Source organism: Myotis davidii, unplaced genomic scaffold (assembly GCF_000327345.1).
Source record: "Myotis davidii unplaced genomic scaffold, ASM32734v1 scaffold194, whole genome shotgun sequence".
Classification (NCBI taxonomy): Eukaryota; Metazoa; Chordata; class Mammalia; order Chiroptera; family Vespertilionidae; genus Myotis; species Myotis davidii.
This window is the reverse complement of record NW_006286673.1, coordinates 1,568,017-1,578,068: the sequence shown is the minus strand read 5'-3', so window position 1 is coordinate 1,578,068 and position 10,052 is coordinate 1,568,017. Positions and strand designations below refer to the sequence as shown.

Genomic DNA, 10,052 nt, shown 5'->3' with positions numbered 1-10,052 from the left:
TTTTATTCTTGTTTTAAATATATTTTTATTGATTTCAGAGAGGAAGGGATAGAGAGAGATAGAAACATCAATGATGAGAGAGAATCATTGATCAGCTTCCTCCTACATGCCCCACACTGAGGATCAAGCTCGCAACCCAGGCATGTGCCCTGACCATGAATCGAACCACGACCTCCTGGCTCATAGGTCAGTGCTCAGCCTCTGAGCCACCTGGGCCGGGTGGGCCATGAGTTTAGAGGGCAGGCGGCACCCTGCCCTGGCCTGCTCCAGATGGAGTAGATTTCTTTGGTGTGCCCAAACATGAGGTCATCACCACTTCAGGCAAAGAAACAGCTGCTTACTTTTAATGTAAAAGGCGCCTGCCCAGCTATTTTATGCTTATACTTAATTATACCTAGTACATTTCCAGAACACTGTGTAGCTTAGCAAAGGCCCCACACAGCTGAGAAATGGAGAGCCCATGTGGCGAAAATAAACTCATGAAGCACTACTGTGGGTTTACCTTTGTAGCATATGTATTCATCTGTAACTCCTGTTGAGTGCTTTTTAAAAAATATATTTTTATTAATTTCAGAGAGGAAGGAAGAGGGAGAGAGAGAGATAGAGACACCAATGATGAGAAGGAATCATTGATTGGCTGCCTCCTGCCTGCCCCCCACTGGGAATTGAGCCCACAACCCAGGCATGTGCCCTGACTGGGAATTAAACTGTGACCTCTTGGTTCATAGGTCAGTGCTCAACCACTGAGCCACATCAGCTGGGCCTGTTGAGTACTTTTATAATAGAAGGAATAAAATGCATATACTGCCTGTGAAGTTGCTAGTGCATGGATAAAATGGGTGAATGGATAAAAAATTATGGGAAAATATATGAATATTATTTAGTCATATAACAGAAGGAACTCCTGCAATATGGGACACAGTGGATGGATCTTGAGGGCATTATGTTAAATCAGTGAGACAGAGAAGGACAAATACTCTATCATCTCATTGATATATAGAATCTAAACTCATAGAAGCAAAGAATAAATTGGTGTTTGTCAGGGGCTGGGGCACGGGAATATGGTAAATGATGGCCAAAGGGTAGATGAATACGTTATAAGATGAATATGTGCTGGCATATCAGTACAGCATGGTGACTATCCTATATAATAAAAGGCTAATATGCAAATAGACCAAGCGGCAAATTGACCAGTTGCTATGACACACACTGATCACCAGGGGGCAGATGCTCAATGCAGGAGCTGCCCCCTGGTGGTCACGGCTGGTGAGTGCAGCAGTGGTGGTGGAAACCTCTCTCACCTCCACAGTAGTGCTAAGGATGTTCAACTGGGGAGCAGGTCTAAGCCATCAGTCAGACATCCCCCAAGGGCTCATGGACTGTGAGAGGGTGCAGGCCAGGCTGAGGGTCCCCCACCCCCCGAGTGCACAAATTTCGTGCACCGGGCCTCTAGTAGTTAATAATTCTGTATTGTATACTTGAAATTTGTTAAGACAATAGATCTTAAGTGTTCTTACAGCATACACACAAAAGGTTACTATATGAGGTGAGGGGTGTGTTAATTTATTTGATTGTGGTAGTTATTTCACAGTGTGTACATATATTAAATCATCATGTCACATACTTTAAACAAGTTCACAATGCTGTGTTATACACTTGAAAGTTGCTAAGAGAGTGAATCTTACAAGTTCTCACCATAAAAAAGAAAGGCAGTTATGCAGACTGATAGATGTATACACCAACCTTGTTGTGGTAATCATTTCACAGTACATGCACAGATCAACTCAGCACATTGTGCACCGTCAGCTGATATCATGTTTGGGATATGATAGCAGGGTGTACATTTTAGTACCCATCACAGAGCCATAAGTCTGCACGTACACCTTTACCTATTTCTCCTGGAAAGAGACAGAAGGAAAGTTTGGAACCCATCAACACTTAGGTAGAGTGATATTTGCAAAAAATCAGGACAGTGTTGTTTGAATTCCAGAGAGTGAGCTGTGTGTGCTGGGAGCATTTCCTTTCTCCTGTTGTGATTGTGCAGAAGACAAGAGATACGGGGTGGCTGTGGGGTGTGTGTGCACGCTGGCTACTTCTCTGCATCTCAGCCAATCCTGGTTTCATCCCTGTGGCCCTGGCTGTATTATCCCCATACCGTCTATCAGCTGCTGACTTAACTTCCAGTTGTTAGAAATCACATGACCCTCTAATTGCTCTTGGTCAGATCAAAATTAGAAAAGCAGCTTACCTTTGCTCTGTGCCCTGCACCTGCCACCCAGGCGCCCTGTGCTGTGCCAAGTCATAACGCTGGCCTGTCACACTGACAGTTACGCAGGACCACTGCTGATGAGGGAGCTCTGTGAAGTGAGGGTGCACTTGAAGGTTTGCATGCAAATCTCAGTTTTATATGTGCTTCCCGGATACATGTCAGGGAGCCCTGCATTTTTCTAACTGCAGCTAGGAATTCTTCATTTATGAAGCCCCAAGTGGGAAAGCTCACAACTGATCTCTCTGGAAATGGGATGGCCCAGCTTCAGTGTTGCTGTTGTTGTTGTTGTTGTTGTGTGTGTGTGGGTGTGTGTGTGTGTGTGTGTGTGTCTGTTTAATATTTAGCCTTTAAGAAGGGTTGAGGCTGGAGATGTAGTTGGAAATTACTCTCTTTGGTGCACAGGTTGCTCTGTTGCCTGTGTGTATGGTGAGCTCTGAGTAATGGAGGGGAGCCTGGGGCCTGGGCCTCCGACTCAGCACTCTTTGGCCGAGGCTGATGGTGGCACTGGGCTGCCTTAGGCTCCGGGTGTTGGGGGAGCTCAGGGTCTGGCTGCCCGACTGCACAGCCTCCGATGGCTGTCATCACCTTGCAAACGCTTGTCTGCATGTTTAGCTGACATTGCTCCTGTTTCCAGACCCTACTTGGCTCCCCCTGGGCATGGAGCCAATGTCTCTATCCATTGAATTCCAGAAGGAGCTAAAAATGGAGGAACGACAAACCCTCACAGCAGACCGCCTGTGGGAAGCCCTGTGTCTGCATCAGCACTCCCATGTGCCGATCTGCCCATGTACCAACTCCTGCGCAGTTGTTAGGAGACAGATTAAATTAACTGGGATTTCATTTCTTTTTCAGGGCGGGACCATTATTGGCAGCGCCCGGTGCAAAGCCTTCCGTACCCGGGAAGGCCGCCTGAAAGCTGCCCACAACCTGGTGCAGCTGGGCATCACCAACCTGTGTGTAATCGGCGGGGACGGCAGCCTCACGGGGGCCAACATCTTCCGGGGGGAGTGGAGCACCCTGCTGGAGGAGCTGGCCCGAGACGGTGAGTCACCGCGCTGCTCTCCGGGGTTTGCTGCCTGTTCCATCCTCCCTGGCCTGCAGAGAGCTTTGCCTCATACCTGCTGCCTGTCTGACTGTCCCAGAGGTATTGGTGGTGTCAGACCTTAGTCACTGCCTCAGAATTCAAATTGGACCTCAAATAATAACCATAACGTATTTCCCTATACTGTGGTAACAGTGTTGTTACATAATTGCAACTTAATACAGAATATGAGCAGGGAGTCTTTTTTTTTAATTTTTTTAAAAATATATTTTATTGATTTTTTACAGAGAGGAAGGGAGAGAGATAGAGAGTTAGAAACATCGATCAGCTGCCTCCTGCACATCTCCTACTGGGGATGTGCCCACAACCCAGGTACATGCCCTTGACCGGAATCGAACCCAGGACCTTTCAGTCCACAGGCTGACACTCTATCCACTGAGCCAAAATGGTTTCGGCAGAAGGGAGTCCTATTGCTGGAGCTGGTAGCCACACCAGTTGCCAGTAGCAGGGGCTTCCCCTCACCTCCTGTCCACCACACCTGGGCTGACGCAGACTGGGGGTGATATGGAAGAGGAATAGCTGCCCAGGTCCCTGCCTGAGCTTCCCCAGTTTCGACCACTCTGACTGGGTGTCGGCACATCTGTTCACTGTGTCGGAGGGCGAAGTAGATGCGGCCAACTGGTGGGCTAGCTCCCCAGGGGCCTCTAAGAAATCAATAGGACTGGTCACTATGAGACACACTGACCACCAGGGGGCAGACTCTCAATGCAGAAGCTGCCCTCTGCTGGTCAGGGTGCTCTCACATGGGAGGAGCTCTGCTCAGCCACAAGCCAGGCTGATAGCTGCCAGTACAGCAATGGTGGTGGGAGCCTCCTCCACCTCCTCAGCAGCGCTAAGGATGTCAGACTGCTGCTTAGGCGTGCTCCCCACTGGCAAATGGACATCCCCTGAGGGCTCCCGGGCTGCCAGAGGGATGTCTGATTGCCAGCTTAGGCCCAATCTCCTGGGGAGTGGGTCTAAGCCAGCAGGTGGACATCCCACAAGGGGTCCCAGACTGCGAGTGGGCACAGGCCGGGTTGAGGGACCCCCCTCCCCCCCCCCCCGTGCACAAATTTTTGTGCACTGGGCCTCTAGTGGTTATATAATATCCTTAACCACTTAATTCTGTGATTGTGATATTTCCTTATAAAGAGCCATGCTGTTCTCCCTGGCGTTACCAGGCAGAAGTCAGTTTACCCACTGACTGCAGCGTGCGACCCCTCCCTTCTAGTTTAGCAGCCCCATGCTCTCATCTGAAACAGCTCCCAGCTTGTCCGCGCCTCCCTGTTGTCTGGCATGGATTTCTGTGAGGGTATAGGACTAGGTCATGGAGAGTTTTAAAAAAAACCAACAAACCAATAGATGGACAATGCATTTTGAGTCGTGGGTTTCTGTCCCCCTGGCTGACCTGTCTCCCTGTGACGGAGCGTGTGGCTGTGTCCTTGCAGGCAAGATCAGCAAGGAGGATGTGCAGAAGTACGGGCACCTCAACATCGTGGGCATGGTGGGCTCCATTGACAATGACTTTTGCGGGACAGACATGACCATCGGCACTGACTCGGCTTTGCACCGCATCATTGAGGTCGTTGATGCCATCATGACGACAGCCCAGAGGTAGACAGAGGTGCCGGTGGGTGGGCAGGTGGCACCGGGCCCTCGTACTGGCTCTGGGAGGGTGCACAGAGGGCGTTCTGGTGCAGCTCTTGTCACTTGAGTGTTAGAAATGGTGCGAGAAAATTGTTCTCAGGTTCACTTTTTATTTTCAGTTCTATGTCGTTACTTCCCTCCCTCCCCGATTATAGAAGAAAAGTATGTTCATTGGAGAGAATTTAGAAGACAAAAATCATCATTGTCTTAAGTCCTGCCATGTTCTCAGGCAGGAATCGCGGGAAGCAAAAGTGTGGGTACATGTCGCCACAGCCCTTGCTAGAGACGTGGGGAGGCATCCGTGCCCCATGTTCCTTTTCTAGCCTCACGCAGCCAGGTGTGGAGGAAGCTGTAAAATGTGGAACTGGAAAGGGGCTGCCCGAGCCCCTTTACTCACAAAAGTTTGAAAGACTCTTGCAGTAGCTTTTGCTTCTGTAGAAAACGGGTCCTGTTTTGGAAGCTGGGGCGCCTGCTATAGCTACAGAGCAGCCTTGCTGTGTGTGTGGCTGACCGCGCTTGTCTCCCTGTGTCCCAGCTCTTCCCAGCCGTGATGAGTGCACGTGTCCTTTCTCTTTTCCAGCCACCAGAGGACCTTCGTTCTCGAGGTTATGGGGAGACACTGCGGGTACGTGTCAATTCCCAGACATGATCCGGGTGGAAGGACCTCACACCCCTGGAGAGCCCTGCACCCTGTGCCAGTGCCCCGGGAGGGGTTCCCCAGGGCCAGCGCCTCCCATGCAGGCTCGGCGCTCTGTCTGCCCTGCGGCCCCCAAGCTCTGGGCGCCCAGTGGCAGCCTGACTGCATCCTGGTTATTTCCACGCAGGTACCTCGCCTTGGTGAGCGCCTTGGCCTGTGGGGCGGACTGGGTGTTCCTCCCGGAATCCCCGCCAGAAGAGGGTTGGCAGGAGACGATGTGCTTCAAGCTGTCAGAGGTAACTCGCTCTCTGCTTCCGGGCGCTGGCCGTGCCCTGTGAGCGTCTTTAGGGTTTTCCGTTTGGGAGGGTTTGGACAGGTGGGAACGGTCGGATTCTAGGGTGAAGCGAAGCTGGGTGCAGGGCAGCGGCAGGCAGTGGCTGTCCGCAGGGGTCTGCATCCCAGGGCTGCAGAGTGAGGCGGTAGAGAAAAGCGACAACCGTTCCGTTTTCCATGCAAAGCACTGGTTAGCTCTCATGGAGGAGGGGGCTGTGAGGTTGCAGCTACTGAAAGGTACCAGCTTTGGGGGGGAACCTGTTTCCTGTTGGATCTCCACCGATCGGTAGGAAGACCTGTGTTCTCACTCTGATCTGAATGTCCCTCCACACTGGCCTGGGCTACGACGCGTGTTTCAGCTCGTGTCCCTTCTGTGCGGGACTTGGGGTGAGGTTGGCACACCGCTCTGAAGCCAACACTATAGACCACTCCTGTAAGGCACATCTCCCTCTATGAGGCATGTGAGGTCTCACATAAAACACCAGCTTTCAGGACAGAAACCCCAGTGTGGGGAGTTTCCCACGCTCTGTTTTACAACCCTTATTGCTGGTCTCCAGGTAACGAATGTGAGCCGATGGCACAGGCTCAGTTCAGTTGTGCACAGCAGGCACATCAGCACTACCCGCACTGAGGACACGTGCAGCAACGTCGCTGTCACCTTCAGGGTGGCAGATTCAAAGACAGGAATTCACAGAAAATACCAAGTTAACTTTGCTGACCTAAAGCCCTGGGAGGAACTGTCAGCCACGCTGCACCTTGGCTTGGAAGAGCCGGGCCCCTGTATGAGGTTGGAGCTCTTAGCCGCAACTGCAGGGAGTGTTCAACATTCCATCACTAGCCAGGAAGTGACAAATGAGCTCATCATTTCTGGGTCTGGCCTGTGCACGTGGTGGTACTCTCCGCCAACCAGCTGTTGCTAGGGGCTACGCGGGTGGCTGCAGGAGAGGAGGGTGGCCCGCCTGGACGGGTATGTCTGTGTGCCGCAGAGGATACCTGTGTCATCACCACCACACGGGACATTGTGGGCATCCTGTCTGGGGAGCGCAGTCAAAGGTCAACCAGCAAAGCCTCCAGCCTGGGGCGCCTGGGTGCCAGAAGCTCTGGTGGCATCACTAAATCTCAACCCCCTGCCCGCTCCTGCACCTGCTCACCCAGAGCACCTCTTCTCCCCTCCCCGTGTCCTTAGTGAATGGAGCGTGTGACATTAGCTGACCATTTCTACCTCTTGTCCAGTTCAATCAGGGCAAATTGGCCCTGGTTTTGTTAAGAGCATTTAGTCATTAGAGGGTTTTCATGTCTGTTTCCTTAGAACCGGGCCCGGAAGAAAAGGCTGAATATCATTATTGTGTCCGAAGGAGCAATCGACACCCAAAACAAACCGATTACCTCGGAGCAAATCAGGGAGGTGAGTGTGTCCGTCTCCCCACCGCTCCTCCTCCGCCCGCCTACCTGCAAACGGGAGATGCTGGCATGCTGGCAGGAGGTCTGGCATGATGCATTATTATTCTGAAACGTTTTTTTGTTTTTTTCTGATAGTAAAAACTATTTTTGTAATGACTCAGAACTTTAGTGGCATGAGGCTCACACAGCTCCGGCTTCTGCAGAGCCGGAGCTGCTGGATACTGTTGGGACTACACCCCAGGGGCCAGAGCTCGCCCAGAAGAGAGGGCAGTGGAGAAGGTGGGCATGGAGGGTCCCACTCTGGGCCCAGCCGCTCGGAGAGCCAGCAGTGCACCTTGTCTGTCCCCTTCTCTCCTTGGGAGCATCCGCTGAGCGTGTTCTTAGAGAAAGCCGGATGGTGGACAGGAGTCACCGGCCCTCCCTGCCTGCAGAGGGGCCGACACTGCAGTGCTGCTGCCACAGGGCCCCGCCTTGGGTGCTGGCTCGTCAGGCCTGTGACCTGTGACGGGATCGGCCGGGCTCCCTGGTTATGGGGATAACAGGGCACGTTCTGGACATCCCAGGGGAACAGACAGGCTCTGGTTGAAGCTGCCCATCAGGGCAAAGGATATCGTCAACTTGGTTTCTCAGTTTTGCCTTCTCTATTCCTGTGCCAGCTATGCACCTAAATCTTAAAATACTGAGAGTTGGCTGTGAAAGATATCAGCCAACATTTCCTAGTGTTTATGGTGAATGGCCCCCAATGTTAGACTTTGGTATTTGAGTTTTGGCTAAGAAAGAATTCAGACAGAGAAAGACAAGTATGACATGTTCTCACTCATACGTGGAATCTAATGGACAAAATAGATCCAGAGACATGGAAGCATAGAATAGCCTGTCAAATCTCAGAGGGAAGGCTGGGGTGGGGGTGGGAGAGATTAACCAGGGAATTTAAATGCATATATTCATAATCCATGGACACAGACAGTTGTATGGTGAAGGCTTGGGGGTGGTGTGCAGGGAAGCCGGAGGGGGTCAATGGGAAAAAAAAGACATCTATAATAATTTTAAAAATTAAAGATAAACTTGAAAGAAAGAAAGAATTTAGAGCCAAGACTCAAATATAAGCAAAAGTTTATTTAGAAAGTCACAGCAGTAGAAGAGGTGAGTCTGCTGGGCTGTGTGGGCTCAGGAAACAAGTTACAGAGACAGAAGGAAGGCCTTGGAGCTTAGGAGAAAACAGGCAAAGAAGTCGCACAAGCTGAGGAAGAAGGGAGTGGGAAAAAGGTGCTCAGGCTGTGCTGCTTTCCCAGCCTGGAGCTGAAACGCAACTGAGGCCCAGATGTCATCTCTGGTTTGACCCAAACTCTGTCTCTGTGGTCAGCAGACCCGAGGCTTTGTTCCTCAGATTAGTTGATGCGGGTCGTTGTCCTGAGGCTTAGTGCTTTAGGGGTGGTTGTGCAAGGACTTATCAGGATGTCCCATGAGTCTCTTCTCCCGCCCCCTTGTTCCTCCTCTAAGGGGCTCTAGGACCAGCCCAGCGACCCTGTGCTAGGGGAGGAAAGGTTGCCCTGGGGGCGAGGCCCATCTGACAACTGCCTGCTGTTAGGCAGCCCTGGGAGACCTTCCTTACCTGGCTTGTCATTCCTGCCCTGCTCATGCCTGTCTAACTGCCTGCTATCACAGGAAGTCATCTGGAAAGTGAGAGCAAAGCCTTTGCTTTCCCACTTAATTGAAGTGGAGACTGAACCATGAAACTCACGGAGTGAGCCCAACCCCGTTATGTTTACAGAGGAGTGCGTGAGGCCCGCCCGGCGGGTAGTGGCCTATCCCTGCCTCTCAGCTGTGTGCACAGGGGTCCGGCCTGAGGGATCACCTCCACTTACTGGGTCGTGCTTTTCAAAGACACTGCAAATGTTGGGCGATTCAGGAAATGTTGACATTTCTACAAAGTATTAATCATGCTTTCAATACAAGCTGTAGAAACTTCATTTAAAAAAAATCATGTTATTTATGTTTATTTGCAAGGTAGAAATAAAGATCCTATATAAAAAATTAAAGCATTATTTAAAAGCATTTTCAGCTAGCCATTAGCCTAAGCATTCCTTCAAGAACCAAACTTTAGGAATTAGAACATTTCTCCAGTAGATCTGAAGAAAGAACAGAAAATTACTTCCCAGCTCCGGCCCATCTTCTAGTGGGAGCCCATCTGCCCGCACCTGTTCTGTGCCCCTGATGGAGATATTTCCCGCAGCTGGTGGTGAAGCAGCTGGGATACGACACCCGCGTGACCATCCTCGGACACGTGCAGAGAGGCGGGACGCCCTCGGCCTTTGACAGGATTTTGGTAAGTGAGGGTGGAAGCTGTCCGGCCAGTTCCCAAGGAAAGGGGCATTTCTGGGAGCACCAGAGATGGATAGCTGCTCCCTAGCGCCATCTGGCAAAAGCGTCTGCCCGCAGCACGGGGCGGACTGTCTCCGAGACCCTCCAGGCCTTGTTGTCATTGGGAGACTCAGACCAGAACAGTTCCCAGGCCCCAGTCACCCAGAAGCTAGGAGACCCCACCCACATGGACAGTGGAGGGTGACAGGGACTCTAGGACCAAACCCAGGCTGTGGGAAGTGGCATTCACATGCAGGTTTCTAGAAACAACCAGGGACAGCAGAACCCAGAGTCCAGATCCTGGGTTGTTAATCTTCACTGTT

The 10,052-nt window shown here is 51.4% G+C and overlaps 1 protein-coding gene across 1 annotated transcript in view; it reads left to right on the top strand.

The window, feature by feature from the left end:
* PFKP (phosphofructokinase, platelet) overlaps positions 1-10,052 on the top strand; it is a 63,772-nt gene that overhangs the window by 32,951 nt on the left and 20,769 nt on the right. The window contains exons 4-9 of the mRNA XM_006758149.2: positions 3,122-3,311; positions 4,799-4,964; positions 5,578-5,622; positions 5,822-5,930; positions 7,277-7,372; positions 9,602-9,694. Coding sequence (XP_006758212.1) covers positions 3,122-3,311; positions 4,799-4,964; positions 5,578-5,622; positions 5,822-5,930; positions 7,277-7,372; positions 9,602-9,694 — 699 coding nt within the window. The remainder of the gene's footprint in view (positions 1-3,121; positions 3,312-4,798; positions 4,965-5,577; positions 5,623-5,821; positions 5,931-7,276; positions 7,373-9,601; positions 9,695-10,052) is intronic.